We start from the raw sequence: 24792 nt of genomic DNA, 5'->3' as shown, positions 1-24792 counted from the left end.
AAGTAAATGCGATGCGACGCGATTCACATAAAATAATAACAAACATTATCCATGAGCTTGTCAAATTGCACTGTCGTGTCGCATCGCTCATCGCGTTTACTCTGGCTTGCCCCTTAAACAAAATAAAAAATACGATACCCAATCCATATTTGCATGGTTCCGATTGATTTCAAATTGGTTCTTCTTCTTCTTCTTCTTATTGACATTACATCCCCACACTGGTACAGAGCCGCCTCGCAGCTTAGTGTTCATTAAGCACTTCCACAGTTATTAACTGCGAGGTTTCTAAGCCAGGTTATCATTTTTGCATTTGGGTCATTCCATACCAAGTGACCGAACCACTTGTAATCGACTTTCACCGATTTTAATCAAATTTCGTGGATTTGTTTATCTATCGATTATATGTAAAAATCCAAATTTATTTGATGATTGGACAACCCCTCGGCAAATGGGAGCACCCCCCGTTTTTGACGATTTGTAAAAACCATATTTTTGAACAACTCATATCTCGGACAGTTTTTAAGCTACAAATAACTTCTTTTTATGCATTTTGAAGAGAATTCTTCAAACTTTTTGAGAAAAATATCGATTTTGAGTAGAAGTGTTGCCAACTCTATTGTTTTTTGCGTTTTAAGTATAAAATCGTATTTTTCTGCCAATGAGTATATTTTTATTTAAAAAATAACACCAGCATCGTGTTCTCCAGAAAATTTTGTTTAAGAAACGTTCGAAACCCCAAGGTACTATGAGTCGTTCTCGAGTTATGGAGTTCTGAATATTATATGATTCATATGGAACTTATCAATCACATAAGATTTTGTTATGCATACTGAACCTTTACTTTTTATGGAATTGCCAAGAATTCGAAGATATTGTTTTCTTCAAATAAATTGTAAAACATGTAACTTGAGCCTATGAATAGAAAATAATGTACTTGGCAACGTAGTCACTTTGGAAGGAATAGCTTTTCTGTATTGTTGCAGAGCGTACTATTAAACTATTACCAGGCCAGGATTTCCTGTAAAATGCAACATGGTGCGAACAAATCGGTTAAGGGCAAACCCCTAAATAGTGGATGAGACTTTTTTACTCACACACACATACATACACATACACCCACAGACATCACCTCAATTCGTTGAGCTGAGTCGATTGGTATACAACACTATGGGTCTCCAGCCTTCTATAAAAAGATTGTTTTTGGAGCGAACATAAAGTGTTGCGAAGTGTAACGAGCTCTTAACTACAACCCTGATAATCCACGGCAGCAACTAAGGCAGCACCAAATAGAAAGAGCCACCGTTGTGCTGCATATGAAGCCATCCCAGTATCGTTCGACGCGGAGATAGCGAAATAGCATATTTGGGTTCGACACACACGCAGATTCCTACACGAGCCGAACGATGAGAACAGCCCATAGCAGCATTTAACACGCTCAGCGCGATCTCCACCATCTACGATATCTACATCAAGCCAACGCGAGCGAATCGTCATCGATGTCATTTTCATCATCACAACCTTGGATGGACAAGCGAGTGATAAGGAAGGCTGGAAATTGGATACCAAGAGAGGCGAGAATTCCAAACCACCAACGCTCATCAACTTGTGCAAAACATCGCATCGACCTTCCCGAGGACTGGCGAACGGACAGAATCGGATTGGGAGTCCACAATTACCTAGTCATCGAGACACACGGTTAAACAACCCTCGGCCCGACGTGTTCAATTTCGTTAGAGTTTAAGTTAAATACATAGTTACGTACAATAAATCAATTGCATGTTAAATTGCATGTTTTTTAAAATAAATGTGTGTTGTATAACTTGACCGTCGCGTGTGCTGTGTTATTGGATCATCACCGAAATACTTGGATCAATATATTCCTGGAAAGATCTCCTTTTGAAGACATATAAGGCAAGGCAAGCTGGTTCCACTGACGGCAATTAACAAGGGCTACGATCGATGCTGGGGGCAGGAAATCCCACTGTTTCTACTTGGTGAGCTATTCGAACAAACTATTTGGACCTCCCCCTTCATTTTGGTCCTTCGAACCGGATGAGGACTACCGGAATCAGGAACTGAGGAAGCCCTTGCCACTTGGTCGAGGCGGGAAAAGACCATAGGAACGCCATAACACCGTACGGGAACGCCATCACCGTGAACGCCATCACACCATACCGTGAACGCCATCACACCATACAGTGAACGCCATCACACCTGGAAACAATTGGATCTTTCTACTATTGTACAGTGGTCCAAAAGGGTGACTTTTTGGATTTTGGACCGCTATCACAGCTAATCATTTCGGCTTGGTTTGGACTTCATCGGAACAGAGTTTTGTGCAGGTTAGTAAACCCATTGCTGCGCATATATGTCCAGCCAAGCTAGGTATCTTACAACCCACTAACATCTGTTATTTTGCGTGACTCGGTGACTTCGACGTGGACCAAACCAACGGTTTGGAGTGGATACGACTGAAAGTGGACATTTCGTGGTGATCGTATTCGATTATCATATCTGGTGACGGAATTCGGGCAGAACCTTAGACGTGTAATTAATGGATACATCAACTACATCTATCTAACGGGTGGTCAACGGTGAACGAGTCCACGACCGGCTATCCTGCTTTGAAGACGATAAACCAAAATTGAACATCGAAGACATCGATTGGTAACCTAAACCAACGAAATCGAGCCAACCGAAAACCCCTGGAAGGATTTCAGCGCAGAGAGGAAGCATCGCATCACATTTGTCCAGGTAAACTAAGAATTAAGTGTACTGCCGAAGCAAGGTCAATGATATTACACCATTTTAATTTGGACAAACCTCTTCGTTTTACCTCTCTGACCGCTGAGCCCTGTTTGCCCTTATGGGCTCCTCCATCTTTGAGTTTGGATTGCTATAAGTTGGATTCGATCGTGTTCTGGGTGATTTCGGTAGACATTTGGCGGACTGTTTGGTGCAGTAATTGTTTCCTGTGGTGAGTTGCCACAGTATATGCCTGGCCGAAGCCATCTCTTTGGATATTACACCAATTTCTCTCCTCTTCATCCATATCTGGTTCTGTTCGAGTTATGATGATTTGATGTGCCATTTTATGTGGATCTGGGCGCAAGGCTGTTTGTATGACTGATTGATTGACTGAACTTGGAGCATCATTTCCTGTTTTGTCGGGTAAATTTATGCAGTATATGCCTTGCGAAGCTAGGCCTGCACTCTGTCTACTACACAATCAAATTTCCTCTTCAATATTCCTCGTTGTTCCGGAGAGTTCCTGAGTTGCCATTTTCGGAGCCAACAGTGTGACGTCACCTGGTTGCGGTTGTAGATTTGGATTTGGAGCGAAATTACTCGTTTCTCCGGGTAAATTAGAATAGTATATGCCTGGCGAAGCTAGGCCTTTCGCAGTATACTACACCGTACCTCTCTCTTCCTAATCATCACCATTGTGACGACGGCAACATGGCACCACCCGCTGGAGCATCAACTTCCAAGGCGCCGTCGATGAGGGCATTGACAGCGAGGCTGAAAGCAGCTCAACTGTCCTTCAACGACATTCAGCGGTTCACCGAGGCATTTTCTGATGCCAATACTGCTACCGAGGTGGAAGTACGTATTGCAAAACTGGACGAGCTGTGGGAGAGCTACAGTACTACCATGGTGGAGATCTTCGCTCATGAGGAATACAACGAGGAAAAAACGTCGCTTGAGAAGGAACGTGCGGAATTCAGCGATCGTTATTATGAGATCAAGTCCTTCCTAATGGACAAGATCAAATCGTTCAAGAAACCCCAGATTCTGGAGCAGCCGAACCGAGGTGGAGATGGGGCCCCAGCAATTGTCGATCACGTACGTTTGCCGCAGATCCAGCTGCAGACGTTCAACGGGGACATCGACGAGTGGCTGAGTTTCCGCGACCTATTCACGTCGCTCATCCACTGGAAGGTGGATCTACCGGAAGTGGAAAAACTTCATTACTTGAAGGGCTGCCTTCAAGGAGAACCCAAGGCTCTTATTGACCCACTTCCAATCACAAAGGCCAATTATCAAGTGGCGTGGGATTTGCTGTTGAAGCGCTATAACAACAGCAAGCAGCTAAGGAAGCGGCAGGTACAAGCTCTCTTCAAGTTGCCCACACTCTCGAAGGAATCAGGAGTAGACCTTCACACCCTGGTTGAAGGCTTCGAACGAATCGTGCACACGCTCGACCAGGTCGTCCAGCCGGACGAGTACAAGGATCTTCTGTTTGTGAACATCCTCACAGCACGATTGGATCCAGTCACGCGTAGGGGGTGGGAAGAGGTCTCATCGGCGAAGCAACAGGATACCTTGGAGGATTTATTCGAGTTTCTGCGGCGTCGAATCCAGGTTTTGGACAGCCTTCCGGCAAAATCTACCGACACTAGGGGTGCCGGTCAAGTTCAGCAGTACTCGAAGGCGAGGCAATCAACTGTGAAAACCAGCTGTACTTCTACCCAGGCGTCTAGGGGACGCTGCGTTGTCTGTTCATCAGATCATTTTCTGTACCAGTGCAACGAGTTTCATCGAATGACGGTATCGGACTGCATTCTGAACCACCTTTGAGTTCGGACGCGCTTTTTTAGCGCTCGTGTATATAATTTTATTATTTTGACTTTTTTTATAAATATTATTAACTGACCGCGCGCGACCTCCGCGTTCGTTTTTTTTTCTCTCGTAAGTAAGTACCCGCGTGTGACAATGAAGTGTGGAATGGTGAACTGTGCACAAAACGATAATCGTTTTTCTTGGCGATGTCACGGCACTTGCAGACGTACATTTGAAGCAGCATGTGTAGGAGTACAGCGCAATCACGAGGAAGTAAAAGTTCACCTTTGAACAAAACCTGCAACATTTATCAGAATCCTTCTGTAATATTACAGAAGACATTGAGCGCACTTTGTCTGCAAACCATAAACTGCTTTCTAACTACGAAAGCTTAGCTGCCACTCACGACGAAACGCTTGAACGCGTAGAAAAAATGTTTGGTACTATTAAGCAAAACATTTCTAACGTCGCCAACAGCAGCAAAAATAGTGCTACGGAAATAAAAAATAAATTATCAGCCCTACTTGACACACCTTCAGCATTCACCTGTACGACTGTGGAAAAGACCGCCAATTCGGCAGCAGCTGCAACAACAACAGCAACAACAACAACAACGGAAGCAGAACACTCAACAGACTTGCTGCCGGACCTCATGAATGCAGTCAAGAGCGACTTGGTAACTTTAACCAAGTCAGCTGTGACTGCGGCAATAACTGAAATTACATCAGCAGTAGCAAAACGAAGCACAACTGGATACTTCCCTCACTTAATTTCTTTGAGTGAGCAGCTTTTAGAGGAGGTCAGGTTAGTTTCTGCTGCTATTTCCAATATTGACTGCAGTACTGACAAAATCTCAACGCTCGCAAACAAGACTTTGGCGGATGAACTAGCAGAGGAATCCCAAGACAAAAACTCCACTGAAAATAATTTAGTTGCTGGGGCTCACAATCCACAATCTCCACTCAACACCAAAGTAAAACAGCACCAACCAAACCCATCTCCTGCCCGGCAGAAAATTTCGCGTGATGCCATTGCAGAGCTTTTCGCTGAGCGACGCGCAAAAATGGCGCAAGTAAAGGGAAGTTGTGTTAGACACCTTAATAAAGCTGGTTGGAAATGCTTTCTGCCAGGAAAAAATGCAGCTGGAGCCCAGACTGGAAAAAACTGGAAGAATACCGGCAGCATGAAATCTCCAGAAACACCCTCACCAATAATCCATTGACTGAAAAGGCGACTAACAGTAAAAGACATCATAAACAAAAGTTCCACCAATAAGAAGCAAAAACAACGTTACAACTTCCTACACCAGCAAAAACAACAACAATAACAACAAATCTACAGACAAACAGCTGCTCGTAATGGCAAAGCATCAATTTTCCGGACCCCCAGCATCTACAGACCACCCAATTGCAGCTCTCTCTGCTCCTGCTGCAAAATCGTTCATCAATTTCAAAAAGGTGAAACGATAAACCCGGCCAAAAAACAAAATCCACACCTCCACCAATCCACAACCAACAGAGTGAACCAAATGTCGGAAATCTGCAAAGCCTTCAGCAACAGCACCAGCAACAACAACAACAGCATCTACGACAACAACAAGAACAAAATCATCAACAACACCAAATATATCAGCAACAACAACAACAACAGGAAACACAACTACCGAATCCTGACAGCCAATTTGAGTTAGATCCGATGAGACCACCCATCGTCCGTCTGACTCAGCAATCCACCGAAGGAGACGGCCGTTTCCTTAAAGCCAGACTACGTGACCCGAGGATTATGAAGGTTGTCCGGTTGTTTTTGGCATACATGAAGGACCAGTCTGCTAATGTATGCGTCGAGGGATTGACTCCAACGAGCATCAGGATGCTCCTTGCATCTGAAGGACTGCCGACTGCAGCAACTACGGGAGAGCACAACGAGGTACCACTTTCCTTCCCCCGGAAATTTTCGCAAGTAAGGACGCCTTCTTCGGCTGAAGAAAATAGCACTATCTTATCGACCAACGGGGTAAATATTTTAACAACCAACGTGCTTCCAACAAGTTCTTCATCAAAACAGAATGCCACTGAAGTTTTGATTTACTGTCAAAATTTCAATCGCATGAAAAGCCCAGCTAAAATGAAGGAAATTCATATTAACATCTTAAGCTCGTCCTTCTCGGTTATTTTGGCAACTGAAACCAGCTGGGATGAAAGCGTGAATAGTGAAGAACTTTTTGGAAGCAGCTTTAACGTATTCAGGGACGATCGCGATCTCTTAGAATCCAAAAAAAGTCTGGCGGTGGAGTTCTAATCGCAATCTCTAGCAATTTTGATTCAGAAATAATAACTACAAAAAATATAAGAACTTTGAGCATGTTTGGGTGAAATCTAACATTGCAGGAGAAATCCATGTTTTTTCCTCCGTGTATTTTCCACCGAAACTTGCGCAAACAGCATCTTATGAAAGCTTTTAAAAACAGCAGAAGAAATTTTATCGGAACTTCCACCTGAAGTCAAAGTACATATTTACGGAGACTTTAACCAACGCACCGTTGACTTTATTCCGGATTCAGAGAACGAACAAATTCTACTTCCAGTCGCTGGGGAAAATGAAACACTTATGTTTATATTTGACAGAACTGCTAGCCTAGGACTTAACCAAATCAATCACATTAAAAATCAACAGAACTGTTACCTTGATCTCCTACTAACCAATATTCAAGAAGATTTCTGTGTGACTAAATCATTGAATCCCTTATGGAAAAACGAAACATTCCACACGGCAATCGAATACTCTGTGTTCGTTCATGAATATAAAAACCCAGCGACTGTGACTTTGAAGAAGTCCTTGAATACAACAAAGCAAACTATGACAACATAAGACATAAGCTAAGTAGATTTAACTGGAAGCAAATTTTAGAGAATGAAGGTAATATTGAATCTTCCGTTGATGTCTTTTATAACATTATTTTGATATTATTATTGACGAGGTCCCAAAAAGAAGAAAACGACGGAGAGTCAATTCAAAATATCCAATTTGGTACAATAGGCAAATAAAAAATTTAAAGAATCGCAAACAAAAATTACATAAAACTTACAAGCTAGACAAGACGAATGAAAATTTGGAAAAATATTTGAACATCTGCGATCAATTAAAATTAGCAATTGATGTAGCATTTGAAGAACACAACACGAAAACAGAAAACGAAATAAAGTCATGTCCAAAGAACTTCTTCAATTACGTAAAATCTAAATTAAAATCAGACAATTTTCCGTCAACCATGTATTTAGACGAACGCGTCGGTAATTGCTCGGAAGATATCTGTAATCTTTTGGAGATTTCTTCCAAGAAATATACACCACCTTTTCGGAACAAGATCGCGACCTATGTTTTTTTGCGCCTATCCCAGAATTCGCTAGGGATATCGGTGTTAATCAGATCATGGTGAACGATATTCTAAACGCTTTAAAAAACTTAGATGCATCTAAAGGCCCTGGTCCTGATGGTATTCCACCGATATTCATGAAGAGTCTGGCTAAAGAGCTGACTGCACCTTTGTTTTGGCTCTTCAGATTGTCATTGGAATCCGGAAATTTTCCCAGGGTATGGAAAAGCTCCTATCTTGTGCCTATCTTCAAATCAGGCAAAAAATCTGACATTCGTAATTACCGTGGAATAGCCATTATCTCTTGCATTCCCAAACTTTTTAATCCATTATCAATGAAAAATTATTTTCACAACTTAAAAACAGAATTACGAATAAGCAGCATGGATTTTTCAAAGGTCGCTCTACCGCTACAAATTTAATAGAATTCATTGACTATTCTCTTAATGCAATGGATAATGGTAACTACGTGGAAGCTCTATACACTGACTTTAGCAAGGCGTTTGATCGTATTGACATTCCAATGTTACTCTGCAAATTGCAATAAAATGGAATTGAGCCAGGACTCCTTAGATGGCTTGAATCTTATCTCACAGACCGGCAACAAATAATAAAATTTAACGGAAAGAAATCCAATCCCATTCAAGTCACTTCAGGAGTTCCACAAGGCTCTCATCTTGGCCCTCTTTTATTTATATTATATGTAAATGACATTACCTTCATTCTCAAAAATATAAAGATTTTAATTTATGCCGATGACATAAAGCTATTTATGAAAATAAAAAATGAAGACGACATAATATTAATCCAGAAAGAAATACACATGTTCTATACATGGTGCAGAAAAGCCTATTGCAACTGAATGTTAAGAAATGCAACATAATATCATTCAGCAGAAAAAGAATAACACCAAATACACAAATTGTATTAGGGAACAATACTGTAGAAAGACACGAAAGAGTTAGGGATTTAGGAGTGATTTTAGATTCGAAACTAACTCTTGTTGATCACTATAACACAATCATCCACAAAGCTAATAATATGCTAGGCTTTATCAAGCGTTTTTGCTTCAACTTTCAGGATCCCTACACAATCAAAACACTATATATTTCATATGTACGATCTATACTGGAATATTGTAGCATTGTATGGTCGCCTTATACAACCACACATGAAGAAAGAATAGAGTCAGTACAAAAACAATTTCTATTATACGCTCTTCGTAAATTAGGTTGGACGTCATTTCCTCTTCCATCTTATGAAGCACGTTGCATGCTTATAAATATACAAACTTTGAAAGAACGTCGAGAATGTGCAACGGTTTCATTTGTTAACGATATAGTTTCTCAACGTGTTGATTCAACTGAAATTTTATCGAAATTTAACTTTTACATACCTTCTCGGCTACTTCGACATAGAACATTATTTTTAACCAACCACTGCCGAACAAATTACGCCAAATTTGGGCCTCTCAACCGAATGATGGCCGTTTACAATCAACACTGCGAAACTATTGACTTAACAATGTCTCGGCATAACATTAGACAGTATTTCCAAAGAACAAACATTACAAACTCAGCAATATAAATTCAAAATCAAAATTATATATCACTTTACTAAAAAAACCTATTATTTAATTATACTATAGCATTACAAAAACAAACATGTATATGTATATGTACTAGTCTACGTTGGTTGACGAAATAAAATAAACATAGACTAAACATAAACATGGACAGGGACAGTCTACTGAAATCTCATGGACTTTGTCGGAATTGCTTCAGGGCGGGGCATCATGCCAAGGAATGCCAATCAAAATACTCCTGTAAGAACTGCAAGGGTCGGCACCATACCCTAGTATGTTTCAAGCAGGGGAAGGAGAAAGAATCCAAGGCGGTGGTAGTTGCTGGGGGTAACCAGCCACCGGAACCCAAGAATCAAAGAGATTCATCCAATATCCAAGTGGCTAACGTGGGAGCCACGAAGGCTGTAGTGTCCGCTGCAGCTTACCAACATCCAACGCGGGTTCTTTTGGCAACAGCAGTTGTGATGATTGAGGATGACATCGGCAATCGATTCCCTGCTCGTGCTCTACTGGACTCCGGATCCGAAAGTAATTTCATTACAGAGCGGTTGAGTCAACGGTTACAAGTTCACCGAGATCGAGTGGCTATTTCGGTGGCAGGAATTGGTCAGGCGGCGACCAAGGTTCGACAAAGGATTCAAGCGGTACTCAGTTCACGAGTTTCAAACTATTCTCGTGAACTAGCATTCCTGGTTCTTCCAAGGGTCACGGTAGATCTCCCAACAACTATTATCAACACGGATGCTTGGACGCTGCCGGGTGGAATTCAGTTAGCGGATCCTACATTCTTCGAGCCAAACGGAGTGGATATCGTACTTGGCATCGAGTGCTTCTTCGACTTTTTTGAAACTGGGAAAAGGATATCCTTGGGGGAACAACTTCCTACCCTCAACGAATCAGTATTTGGCTGGGTTATCAGCGGTGGTATTTCGGTATCAACTTCCTCTCTTCTCATAAGCTGCAATGTGTCCGCGTTGGATGGCTTGGATACCTTAATCGCCCGGTTTTGGTCCTGTGAGGAGGTAGAGTCAGGCAAGGCTCATTCGCCTGAGGAGAAGCGATGTGAGGAGTGGTTCTCTAGTACTGTGCAGCGGAATACGAATGGTCGATATACCGTTGCTCTACCAATGATGGAAGGCGCCGTGTCAAGGTTGGGTGAATCGAGAGACATAGCATTTCGACGCCTGCAAGGAACCGAGAGAAGGTTGGCAAGGGACTCATCACTTCGAGAACAGTACGTCGTTTTTATGGAAGAATATCTCAATCTCGGACATATGGAGATGCTGGATGAGGATTCCCAAGGTTCGATTCGAAGGTGCTATTTACCGCATCACCCTGTGGTGAAGGAAGCTTCAACCACAACCAAGGTTCGCGTTGTTTTCGATGCCTCCTGTAAAACGTCTTCAGGAGTCTCGCTCAATGATGTACTACTGGTGGGACCAATAGTACAGGAAGATCTCCGCTCCATAATCCTGCGATGTCGGACAAAACAGATCATGCTGGTGTCAGATGTGGAAAAAATGTTCCGCCAAGTCATCGTTCGTCCCGAAGACCGCCCTCTACAATGCATTCTCTGGCGAAATTCGCCATCGGAAAATGTCCGTACGTATGAGCTGAATACGGTTACGTACGGCACAAAGCCTGCGCCGTTTTTGGCTACCAGGGCGCTACAACAACTCGCTGTGGATGAGGAAGGACGTTTCCCTCTTGCAGCACGTGCAACCATGGAAGACACCTATATGGATGACGTCATTACGGGCGCGAACGATGTTGAAACAGCAACGCAGATGCAGATTCAACTGAATGCGATGCTGTCAAGAGGAGGTTTTCAACTTCGCAAATGGGCATCCAACTGTCCAGCAGCCCTAGCAGGCATTCCCGAAGAAAATTTGGCGATTCGAACTTCGGATGGGATTACCTTGGACCCAGATCCAGCAGTAAAAACCCTAGGATTGACTTGGATTCCATCTTCGGACATTCTAAGGTTCCAGTTCATCATTCCTTCGCTGAACAGTGACACGGTTCTTACAAAACGTAGCGTGTTATCTGTGATTGCAACTTTATTCGATCCGCTAGGACTTTTGGGAGCGGTTATCACTACGGCGAAGATTTTTATGCAGCTTTTATGGACCATACGCGATGAAAATCAACAATCTCTAGGATGGGATCAATCACTACCTCCAACGGTGGGTGAGGCCTGGAGAAGGTTTCACGAAAAACTACATCTTCTCAATCAAGCCAAGGTCGAAAGATGCGTTATCATTCCGGAAGCGGTTGTAATCGAGCTGCATTGTTTCTCTGATGCCTCGGAGAAGGCTTACGGTGCTTGTCTGTACGTCCGGAGCACTGATGCAGACGGGAGGGTTCTTCCAAATCAAAGGTTGCTCCGTTAAAATGTCAGACCATTCCCAGGCTGGAACTCTGCGGTGCGGTATTGGCTGCCCAGCTCTACGAAAAGGTCCGAACGTCTATCAAAACAACAGTAAGCGGCTATTTTTGGACAGATTCCACTTGCGTTCTACGTTGGGTTGGGGCACCCCCAACGACATGGACTACATTTGTCGCCAATCGTTCGGCGAAAATTCAATCAATCACGGAAGGCTGTCGGTGGAGTCACGTTCCCGGAATCCAAAATCCGGCAGACTTAATTTCCCGAGGAATCGCTCCTCAAGACATCATCGAAAACCAATTCTGGTGGCGAGGCCCCACCTGGTTAGAGGAAAGCCCGAATAATTGGCCAACACCACTAGAAACCCCAATATCTGGTGAGGAAGAGGCAGAGAAACGGCGGACAGTTATCGCAGTAGCTGCTTCTACAGTAAGCGAGTTCAACCACGAGTATTTTAGCAAGTTTTCTTCGTATACCGACATGATTCGCCGAACTGCATATTGGTTGCGTCTGATGAAGTTACTTCGAACAACGGCAACTAGACGAAACGATGCGGGATTCCTCACCACAGCTGAATTGAAGGAGGCAGAAGATACGTTGATTCGTTTGGTGCAGAAGGAAGTATTCGCCGAAGAACTGAAGGAAATCTCTGCGGGGAGACAGGTTTCAAATAGGTCTCAGCTACGCTGGTTCAATCCATTCCTATCCGATGAGCAGCTGATCAAACTGGGAGGACGACTGAAGCACTCGCTGGAGTCAGAAGAAGCGAAGCACCCCGTTGTTCTTCCAGCTCGGCATCCATTCACACGACTGTTGCTTCAATATTATCATAAACAGCTACTTCATGCGGGACCACAGCTCATGCTCAGCATACTAAGACTCCGATTTTGGCCACTAGGGGGTAGAAGTGTAATCCGGAATATCGTTCACAGATGTCAAAAATGCTTCCGTTGCAAGCCAACTTCCGTGCAACAATTCATGGGAGATTTGCCAGCCGCAAGAGTGACTATATCCCGTCCATTTTCCGAAACAGGAGTCGATTACTTTGGACCAATTTATCTTCGACCTGTTCCTCGGCGTGCTACAGTTAAGGCCTACGTAGCTGTTTTCGTTTGTCTTTGTACTAAAGCGGTTCATCTGGAACTGGTGTCAGATTTATCCACCGACAGGTTCCTACAAGCGCTTCGCAGATTTGTGGCAAGGAGAGGTCGCTGCAATAATATTTACTCCGATAATGGTACCAACTTCGTCGGCGCCCGCAACCAAATGCAAGATTTGCTGAAATTGCTGAAAAACAACCACCATAACGAAGTCGTAGCCAGAGAATGTAGCAAAGATGGAATTCAGTGGCATTTCATTCCGCCTAGTGCCCCTCATTTCGGAGGGTTATGGGAAGCAGCAGTCCGATCAACAAAACACCATTTGCTACGAGTTGTAGGTGATTCGCCTGTATCTCCGGAGGATTTTACTACACTACTTGCCCAGGTCGAAGCGTGCCTCAACTCTCGCCCCCTAACGCCTCTGTCTAACGACCCCAATGACCTCGAACCATTGACACCCGCCCATTTTCTGATCGGCTCATCCCTCCAGTCGATACCGGAACCCGACTTAAGTGGACTTCCAATTAACCGCCTCAATGTTCTGCAACTCACCCAAAGGAGGCTGCAGGATTTCTGGAAGAGATGGCGCAGAGAATACCTCTGTCAACTTCAGGCTAGGAACAAAAGATGGCAGTCAGCAGTAAGGGTCGAAGTCGGAAAGCTTGTTGTCATTAAGGACGAGAACCAACCTCCTATGAAATGGAGAATGGGGCGCATAATCAATGTTCACCCTGGTAGTGACGAAATTGTAAGAGTTGTGACCCTAAAAACCGCCGCAGGTATTATCAAGCGACCGGTAGAAAAGCTTTGTATCCTGCCGCTTCCAGAAGGTCATGATAACACGCCCTTCAATGAATCCGCCACTCCCACGTAATAGCACAACCTTCCATTCCACCTTCCCATCCTGTCGAAGAGGATCTATTTTCTTTTCAGAAATCCGGCGAATTTCAGGGTGGGTGAGGATGTTGCGAAGTGTAACGAGCCCTTAACTACAACCCTGATAATCCACGGCAGCAACTAAGGCAGCACCAAATAGAAAGAGCCACCGTTGTGCTGCATATGAAGCCATCCCAGTATCGTTCGACGCGGAGATAGCGAAATAGCATATTTGGGTTCGACACACACGCAGATTCCTACACGAGCCGAACGATGAGAACAGCCCATAGCAGCATTTAACACGCTCAGCGCGATCTCCACCATCTACGATATCTACATCAAGCCAACGCGAGCGAATCGTCATCGATGTCATTTTCATCATCACAACCTTGGATGGACAAGCGAGTGATAAGGAAGGCTGGAAATTGGATACCAAGAGAGGCGAGAATTCCAAACCACCAACGCTCATCAACTTGTGCAAAACATCGCATCGACCTTCCCGAGGACTGGCGAACGGACAGAATCGGATTGGGAGTCAGTCCACAATTACCTAGTCATCGAGACACACGGTTAAACAACCCTCGGCCCGACGGTTCAATTTCGTTAGAGTTTAAGTTAAATACATAGTTACGTACAATAAATCAATTGCATGTTAAATTGCATGTTTTTTAAAATAAATGTGTGTTGTATAACTTGACCGTCGCGTGTGCTGTGTTATTGGATCATCACCGAAATACTTGGATCAATATATTCCTGGAAAGATCTCCTTTTGAAGACATATAAGGCAAGGCAAGCTGGTTCCACTGACGGCGATTAACAAGGGCTACGATCGATGCTGGGGGCAGGAAATCCCACTGTTTCTACTTGGTGAGCTATTCGAACAAACTATTTGGACCTCCCCCTTCATAAAGCATTTCGGTACACTTAGTGTACGAAAAAGGTAAAAATAAATTAGCTCATAAGGAAGTAGACTTTCACTATGTTATTGTGGAAAAATAATGTATGAAAAGGCAAATCATTATGTAAATGGTTGACAGTTCTCAAATGAACTGCTGTCAAAAATTAGGTTACCAATGATGCTGACAGCAAGACTGGCAGCCCTTTGATTTATTTCAAATTTATGGCAAATTCAAATTGAAAAATTTCACACAACGTAGGGTAGAAATAGAACGAAATAATAAAGAATTTAGTTAGTTAGAGTCAAACCGCCAAAAGTGAAGTACTCAATAAAGGTCCCGCAAAATCTCGAAAAGATTTCTTTTAGTTGAAATATAGTTGTGCCCAGTGAGAAGCCCTAAGGTGTCCGGCCGTACAAGTGTGTCCCCGGCCGTTTGCGAATCCCGAAACCCGTCGGAACCTACGATCCTGCCCTATCATCTTGGTGCCGTGACCAGGATCAGGTTTCCTCCCAGAATATCCGCCATCGCATTACGGACGCCGACGCTATCTGACGCCATCATTCCGAACTATTGTATGCCCAAGAAGTAGTCATAAGATCGCCATCTTCCTAAATCCCAATGTGATTCCGCGCCATCGTAAAATTGTTCCAGAGTTCCTGCTTATTTAATTAAATACAAGGCCTAATACTATTAGGCACTCGGTACGTATCATTCCGAAGTGCGCAGAGTATACCGCGGGTGCTTTGAGATTTTTTTTCCGATTTTTCCGGTCCTTTCCATCCGACTCCGTGCACGACGAGTACCATTCTGTTCGCCATTCAGCAATAGTCAGCTCTAGACGAAACAATCTCCTTCCGTTTCCGGCTTATCAACCGATCAGCCACTAGTTGTGCCTAGAAAGCCGTTACAGTTTCTTCGAAATAAAATACAAGGCTTAAACCTAGCCTTGAGAAGGTTAGTAACGCTCCAACTTCACTACTCCGTTTGTCCGGCTCTACCGGGTCTTTCTCTGTATCGTCTATCTAGTGCACACATCGACTCTCCGGATCCGCCATGACGGATGAACGTACGAGACAACAGCTCATCAATCGCCGAACCACGCTCACTGCAGCTCTAGGGAGAGCGGAACAATTCATCGAAAAGTATGAGGCGGAACGGGATCAAGGCCAGGTGAAGTTACGTCTAGAGAATCTCGATACCGTGTGGATGGGACTAGATGATGTGCAGACTCAACTCGAAGACTTGAGCTGACCAAAGAAGGTATGGCTCAGAACCTGTCTTTCCGCTCCCACTATGAAACCCGTTATTTTCGCACAAAAGCCACTCTACAATCCTACCTCCCCAATGTACCTTCGACAAGCACAATTCCCCAAGCACCACTCTCTGGGCTCTCCGGAATCAAACTACCAACAATTTCTTTACCGGAGTTCGACGGAGATTATAACCAATGGCTTCCCTTCCACGACACATTCGTTGCGCTTATACATTCCAGCACCGAGGTCCACGATATTCAAAAATTCCACTATCTGCGTGCTGCTTTGAAAGGAGAAGCAGCGCAGTTCGTCGAATCGATTGGAATTAGTTCCGCCAACTACAACATCGCCTGGCAAACTTTAGTCTCTCGCTACGCTAACGACTACCTCCTCAAAAAACGCCACTTGCAAGCTCTCCTCGACTGTCCCCGCATGAAAAAGGAATCCGCCGCAGCTCTACACTCAGTTGTCGATGAGTACGAACGCCACACGAAAACACTCCGCCAATTAGGAGAACCAATCGAGACATGGAGTACCATGTTGGAACATCTACTTTGTCTGCGTTTGGATGAAGCCACACTGAAAGCTTGGGAAGATTTCGCTACGACCGTTGAAAACCTTGACTACTCTTGTCTCATTGAATTCCTGCAACGTCGCATCCGTGTATTGGAATCTATGTCCGTTAATCACCAAGCACAGCCATCTTCCAATCAACAATCAATTATGTTTCGACGTCCCCCTTTCCACAAAACCGTTTCTCATGCTGTAGCAGAAACTACATTTCGCAAATGTCACTGCTGCGATCAACATCACCCACTTTTTCAATGCACACGGTTCGAAAAGATGTCCGTCTCCGATCGACTGAAAGTTGTCAATGATCAGCATCTCTGCCACACTTGTTTTCGCCAAGACCATCTCGCTCGAAACTGCCAATCGAAATTCTCCTGCCGTCACTGCAAAAGGCGACACCATTCATTGATCCATCCAGGCTATCACCTTCACGATGCTGATCAATCACCCACTACATCGCGCACCGTACCATCCGCTACATACACACCGAAGCCCGTCATCAAACATGACACAGCTATAAACAACAAACGATCGCCCACATCCATGAATGCTGTGACTGCCCAAACAATCAACTCATCACAAACATCGAGTGCGAATGTTTTGCTTTCGACGGTCGTGTTGATGGTTGTCGACTGCAACGGACAAGAGCACCCCGCTCGAGCCCTATTGGATAGTGGCTCACAATCAAACATAATAAGCGAACGACTATGCCAATTACTGAGGTTAAAGCGATGCAAGTTAAATATCCCAGTGTACGGCGTTGGTGAATCTTCTTCCAGTGTCAACCACTCTGTTAGTGCCTCCATCCGTTCGAGAACCTCCGACTTTGAGCTCAACCTTGCCTTCCTCGTCATGCCCCGCATTACCATCGACTTGCCCGTCGTGTCATCCCCAGGAGAAGTTTGGAATGTCCCAAAGAATCTGATGCTAGCTGACCCCACTTTCCACAAGACAGGATCCATCGATATGCTACTAGGTGCTGAGCATTTTTTCTCCTACATAAATCTCAGCAGCCGGATAGAAAATGCTAACAGTCCCACATTAATTAAAAGCGTTTTTAATTGGATTGTTACCGGCAGGATTCAAACTTCCGTAAATTCACTCCCTGTAGCATGTCATGTCTCGCTTTCGGATCCACTAAATGAATCCCTGGAGCGCTTCTGGCGCATAGAAGAAGTCGAAAATCCGCGAAATTATTCTGTTGAAGAGCAGGAGTGTGAGACCAACTACGTATCCGGTGTTTCCCGCACAGTGGAAGGAAGATATATCGTGCGACTTCCGCGACATGTAGATTTTGATCACATGTGGGGGAATCTAAATCTGCTGCTATCCGCCGTTTACATTGTCTCGAAAATCGTTAAAGCAGGGAGCCCCATTTGATGGAAGAATACCATTCTTTCATGTCGGAATATCTGTCACTCGGTCACATGAGACTCGTTTCGGCAAACGAAACGGAACCGGCGCAGGTAAACTACCTACCTCATCATGCCGTAATGAAAGAAGCCAGTACCACCACGAAAGTTCGGGTAGTCTTTGACGGATCGGCTAAAACATCCACAGGGTATTCCCTTAACGACGGCCTTCTGGTAGGTCCGATTGTCCAAGATGAGTTACTCACTCTTGTTCTACGATTCAGAAAATACCCCGTAGCTCTTGTCGCGGACATTGCTAAAATGTACCGTCAAGTGCTACTGCACACCGATGACACGCCACTGCAACGAATACTCTGGAGATTCCGCACGGAAGAGCCGATCGCAACGTATGAGCTGTTAACAGTAACATATGGTCTTGCTCCATCTTCTTTTTTGGCGACGCGTACCCTGCAACAGCTCGCTGCCGATGAAGGAGATGCCTATCCACTAGGTGGTCCAGCACTGAAGAAGGGATTCTACATTGACGACTACATAGGGGGAGCCAATTCCGAGGAGGAGGTAATACAGACACGCAAAGAACTCGACGAGCTGCTGGCAAAGGGAGGTTTTCAGCTGAGAAAGTGGGCGTCAAACAACTCGAATGTGCTGGAAGGACTTGACCCCTCTCGGATTGGAACACAACCAAGTCTAAAGTTTGACCACATCGAACCGATAAAGGCACTTGGAGTTAGTTGGGAGCCCGCATCCGATCATCTTTGCTTCAACTCGAATCTCGATCTAAGTAGTGATCCACCAACCAAGCGATCAATCTTATCGGATGTTTCTAAACACTTTGACCCGCTTGGCCTAACAGCACCAGTTATTGTACGCGCTAAAATGCTTCTACAACAGCTCTGGCTACAACCCTGCGGATGGGATGAAGCAATTCCTGACGTCCTCCTAGCGAAGTGGGATAACTACCGTATTGACATTCCGAGAATTAATTCCTACCGTGTCGACCGATATGCCTTTCTACCGAAATCCGTAATCCAGTTGCATACTTTTGCAGACGCATCCCAACAAGCCTACGGTGCAAGCGTTTATGCTCGTTCAACCGACCCCCAAGGCAGGACGAAAGTGCAGCTGATTGCATCTAAGTCAAAAGTCGCTCCTCTAAAAAGAATTACTATTCCCCGATTGGAGTTGTCCGCTGCTGTGCGTGCTGCAAGACTGCACAAGAAAGTTACTGAACCACTTGACATGACCATCGCTAACTCGTATTTCTGGTCAGATTCCACGGTCACCCTCGAATGGTTGCGTTCCCCTCCATACACTTGGAGCACCTTCGTTGCGAACAGGGTTTCTGAAATTCAGAACACAACACAGGGATCTCGTTGGCATCACGTCGCAGGAAAACAAAACCCAGCAGACCTGATCACTAGAGGGATGAAAGTTGACGATTTTCTCAACAGTAGTTTATGGCATCGGGGACCATCATGGCTAGGGAGACCTGAAACAGAATGGATAATATCAGATGATTCGAGAAAAACACCGGAGGAGATGTTAGAACGGCGGACGATGGTGGCGGCAATTCAAAACAAACTCGGAACGAATTCAATTTTCGCAACGTCTTTTTCCTACAATCGTTTGCTACGAGTGACAGCATATTGCCTTCGTTTCATTGACGCCTGTCGTCGCAAAACAGTATCGTCATCACAGCCCGAGTCGGTGTTTATAACAAGATCAATCACGGTGGTAGAATTGTCAGCAGCCCGAATGCTATTGATCCGATTAGTTCAAGCAGATTGTTTTGCAGAGGAGATAAGGTACTTGGGGAGGGGAGAGTCTGTTTCTAAACGTTCGAACTTGCGTCTTTTGAGCCCCTTCGTAGACGCAGATGGAATCCTACGAGTCGGAGGTAGATTGCGTCTATCAGAGCAACCTTACCTAACCAAACATCCAGTCCTCCTTCCTAGTTCCCATCCTCTAACACGGTCAATTGTCAAGCACTATCATCTCAAGCTGTTCCATGGTGGCGGCCGCGTAACCCTAGCGGCCATCCGTCAAGAATACTGGCCCGTACAAGGCCGGAGAATAGTGAATAGCGTTTTAAGAAACTGTTTCCGATGTGCCCGTGCCTCTCCTGTCCCGGCCAAGCAGCAAACTGGACAGTTGCCTGGACAAAGAACAACACCAAGCCGTCCATTTTCCGTAACCGGTGTTGACTACGCCGGCCCAATTTATATAAAAGCAATCCATAAGAGAGCATCGCCAACCAAGGCTTACATCAGCGTCTTCGTTTGTTTCGTGACAAAAGACGTGCATTTAGAGTTGGTGAGCGACTTATCGACGGCTGGATTCCTCACTGCGCTTAGGAGATTTATTGCTCGTCGGGGTTGTCCTGCACACATTCATTCCGACAATGGGAAAAATTTTGAAGGTGCTCGCAATGAACTTCGCGAGTTGTACCAATTATTTCAGGAGGAAGAGTTGAGCGGAGTGGTTGCTAATTACTGCTCCAATCAGGGCATCCAGTGGCACATGACCCCACCTAAGGCTCCACACTTTGGAGGTCTTTGGGAAGCGGCGGTGAAGGTAGCAAAGAAGCATTTACACCGGCAGTTCGGCGATTCAAGGCTTACCTTCGAGGAGTTAACAACAGCCCTTGCAGAAATTGAAGCAGCAATGAATTCTCGCCCGCTAACACCACTAACTGAGGACCCGAATGATCTCGCCACCCTTACACCAGCCCACTTCCTAATAGGCACTGCCAGTGTTGTAAAATGTCATTTGCATTCGTTTGTATAATTTTCCCAGAATTTTTTTCAGAAGGTAGCTATCAATTCATGATGTATGACGAACTTGTAGCTCTTAAATGTGCCTACAACTTTGTCTAACAAGACATTGCTGTAAATATGTAATCTGGGGCGTAGGAGGCAAAATGTCATTCAAATGACATTATGTCAAATGACACGTGACATTTTGGAGAGTTTTCACTCTCCAGCCTCAGATGTTATATTTAGAGCAATGTACCCTTGGACAAAAATATAGCCCTATTCAAGCGTTATGAGTACATCTAAAATTATGGAATAAATTTGGCTTCTAAATAAAGTTATGAACAAATTAGTCAAATGACATGCAGATGACATTTGACAAGCCTGGGCACTGCAATGTCCACTTTTCCTGAAGACGATGTTAGTAGAATTCCCATCAATCGTCTAGACCACTATAGGAGTTTACGTCATCGCGTCCAACAATTTTGGCACCAGTGGCAAGCTGAATATCTACAGGAGCTGCAAAAGGAAAGTAGACATATCATCCCGAACACTGACATCCAACCAGGTAGAATGGTCGTCATCGTCGACGAGTTTCTTGCTCCTGTGAAGTGGCCGCTGGCGAGAATCCTGAATATCATCCCCGGACCAGATGAGCTCACTCGAGTCGTTGACTTGCTAACCAGCAGGGGAGTTATACGACGTCCAATAACAAAGATTTGCTTGCTGCCCGTTGAAGAATCCTAAAAATAAGGAACTGATAATTTGTAAACATATTCTCTTGAACTCAATGTATGAATTAGAATGTAGTTGTGTTGATTTACAATGAAATTCAAGAATTTCAGGTGGCGGCGATGACAGTTCTCAAATGAACTGCTGTCAAAAATTAGGTTACCAATGATGCTGACAGCAAGACTGGCAGCCCTTTGATTTATTTCAAATTTATGGCAAATTCAAATTGAAAAATTTCACACAACGTAGGGTAGAAATAGAACGAAATAATAAAGAATTTAGTTAGTTAGAGTCAAACCGCCAAAAGTGAAGTACTCAATAAAGGTCCCGCAAAATCTCGAAAATATTTCTTTTAGTTGAAATATAGTTGTGCCCAGTGAGAAGCCCTAAGGTGTCCGGCCGTACTAGTGTGTCCCCGGCCGTTTGCGAATCCCGAAACCCGTCGGAACCTACGATCCTGCCCTATCAATGGTATTTGTACGTACAGAAGGAGAGGGTTAGTGATTTGTGACAGGTGGGAGGTAAGAGGGTTGAAAATGGCGAAAAACGTTGGATGCAATTTTTAAACGTATTTTGTAGCTATATAAAAGGGAGAAGACCTTAATGTCAATACTAGTCCACTAGAGCAGAATTATCCACGAAAAGTTTTTATCTTACTACTACTTTATCAAACCCACACTTCACAGCACGTAAATGTGATTTGACGATAGCCATGAGCTCTTTCTAACTCACCATGTAATAAAAAATTGTCAACTGTGTGTGTGTATATTATCAAAGTATGAAAATAGTAGACCAATAACAAACATAATAAAAAAGGTCTTCTTTGAGATAATGATTTTATTTGCTGTATTTTGAAAATAAATGAATTATATTTGCTGTTTAACGGCCAATATACTTTCGCTATATTTTTTGCATTTTATACTCCTAGAGAATTCAGATTTTCGTAAACCATGGGACATATTGTTTTAATTTTTAATAGTTGACCCTAAGGATGCCGAAAATCTTTGCCGAAGAAGAAGCCTTGCTGGAACGACGACTAGAATTGTTTATTCTACCAGAACTGCCAAACTACGTGTACCAATAATTCAACTGAGTGTTATTTCAAAAATTTTAATCTTTTAGTGCTGAGGAACAAATTGGGGTTATTCAGATCAATTTTTAATGGAAAATTCCTGAAAGAGAAATGGTTTTTCCGTCTAACAAGGACAGTGGGATCAAAGCCCACCGAAGCGGCGGTTACCCTCCAATACCTTTTCCGAACTAAATCTATCACATGTTGTACATATGCATAATCGAGTTTCAGACATAGTAAGCACAGTTGACCAGATAGTGCTGGCAGAAACATTGATTTCTTGCATATGATTTCAACAATCAATCTTCAAAGCGTTCTAATATTTCCAGCAATGCTTATTCTTCAGCAAACTCTTTCAGCATCTCTCAGTATTGAGTCAGATGATTGAATTAACGATAAAATAAAGCCGCTAGGAGCAAAAATGCAAAAAATATATTTTTCCATACTAATCTCCATATAAATTTCAAACGCGATGCTGTAAGTGGGGAAGCAAACAAATAAGCTGTGAATGTGTGTTTTGTATGTGTCATTGCGTATATGTGTGTATGTTCGGAAATCAATAAAAAATCTACAATGTTCACAGTGAAAAAAGGACTTTTCATTTTTAAAATCCTGTATCTCAAAATCGGAACATAGTACCTCGGGGTTTTAAGCGTTTCCAATGTAAAAATGGTCAAAGAACACGTTGGTGAGGTTATTTCCTGAATAAAAATATACTCATTGGGTAAAAAATGCATTTTTCACACGAAAACTTAAAAATTGCTCATTTGGCAACACTGCACATCAACAAATTATTTTTTAATAAATTCCTTGGAAAATCTTTCGAATGGTTACCTTAGATTCATTATAGTCCTCACAGTTCCAGAGATATGTACAAAACAATATGATGAGTTTCAAACATTTGTCCGAAACGGGGGATGGTCTAATTAATCGTGGGGAGGTCCAATCACCACGAAATTTTGGTTTTTGGGGTATAGCCCATACATAAACAATTGGTCAAAATTTCATTCAATTCTAAGAAAGTCGATTGCACGTTTGCATTTTTTCTCGGTCACTTCATATGGAATGACCCATTTGTATATCATGAGGCTAACACGATGACACTTTTATGCCCAGGGAAGTCGAGACAATTTCCAATCCTAAAATTGCCTAGACCGGCACCGGGAATCGAACCCAGCCACCCTCAGCATGGTCTTGCTTTGTAGCCGCGCGTCTTACCGCACGGCTAAGGAGGGCCCCAAATTGGTTAGTTCCCCCAACATATTCTAAGGAAGTCAGTCCACATTAAGATCTTGAAAATCTCAATAATCATCGTCTTGAAAAACGACTTTCCATGATTTCGATTATCGATTCGATCATATTCTCTTAATCAGTTCCACGGAAACGACAATATATCTGAGAATTCTTTGCGGATTATCGACATATAGCCCGCATTGGACTAGTGCTAGTTCCTGAAGGAGACATAAACAATATTTTATGCTTACGTCTCAAATAATGAAAAGCATCAGTGAAATGAATGCATTTCCATCAACCTCGGAATTCCGGAATCTTCAGACCGATAGGAAATTTCATCTGAGGTAAAACCTAGAAAACATTTAGCATCCAATGGTTTCATTTTTATCAAAGGTGAATTATTTTACGAAAAGTTATGCTGATTTGAATTTCGACAATTTTCTTCATATCTCAACCTTTATATCTAACCCCTGTAAAATTTTAAAACCTAATTTTCTTAAGTTTTCACCGATAGAATATTTGATCGAATGATTTCTTGAAATGGGATGATTAGTACTAGAACCCTATGAAAACAGACCGGAGGTTCATCTTGGTTTCATAATATTGTTATTCCTGGTATGCGTGCACAATCTTTCCACATCCGTTCTCAGACAACTTAATTACCCATTTAATGCCTTAATTAATGGGTCTTCCATTACGTACATCGCAGCAGTAAATACCCAAAAACAGATATATTCCTAAGAGAAGAAATTTGTACGAATTCCTGTGTGGCCTTCTCTATCAAACCGATCTCCACTGCACTTTTCCTGCGTTTACTGTCGTCATCGCATCAACAATCGTAATAAGATGAATCACGTTTCACATATCCAATCGATCGATTCAAAAGCCTCTATTACCGATAGCCTATCGTTCGGAGAAAAAAAACCTATTGAAATGTCCCTTTCCACGATTGACAACCGCGCAGAACCTATTTGTTCAGACACATATGGGCTTCCCGCTGGGCCACTCCGGACCAGCTTTG

The 24792-nt window shown here is 43.5% G+C and overlaps 2 protein-coding genes across 2 annotated transcripts in view; one reads left to right on the top strand and one right to left on the bottom strand.

Moving 5' to 3' along the window:
* Window positions 1-24792, bottom strand: part of LOC134220103 (protein embryonic gonad) — a 509451-nt gene that overhangs the window by 387084 nt on the left and 97575 nt on the right. The window lies entirely within an intron of this gene.
* LOC134222513 (uncharacterized) lies at window positions 9668-13884 on the top strand. Its single transcript, XM_062701660.1, has 2 exons — window positions 9668-11853; window positions 11934-13884. The coding sequence occupies exons 1-2, from the start codon at window positions 9668-9670 to the stop codon at window positions 13882-13884; spliced, it is 4137 nt and encodes a 1378-aa protein (XP_062557644.1).

Source organism: Armigeres subalbatus, chromosome 3 (genome assembly GCF_024139115.2).
Source record: "Armigeres subalbatus isolate Guangzhou_Male chromosome 3, GZ_Asu_2, whole genome shotgun sequence".
NCBI lineage: Eukaryota > Metazoa > Arthropoda > Insecta > Diptera > Culicidae > Armigeres > Armigeres subalbatus.
This window is presented reverse-complemented; position numbering and strand designations above follow the sequence as displayed.

Coding starts and splice junctions, on each gene's coding strand:
- LOC134222513 (XM_062701660.1), top strand. CDS start 9,668: ATGGACAGGGACAGTCTACTGAAATCTCATGGACTTTGTCGGAATTGC. Junction 11,854..11,933: donor AAGGCTTACGGTGCTTGTCT/GTACGTCCGGAG, acceptor GACCATTCCCAG/GCTGGAACTCTGCGGTGCGG.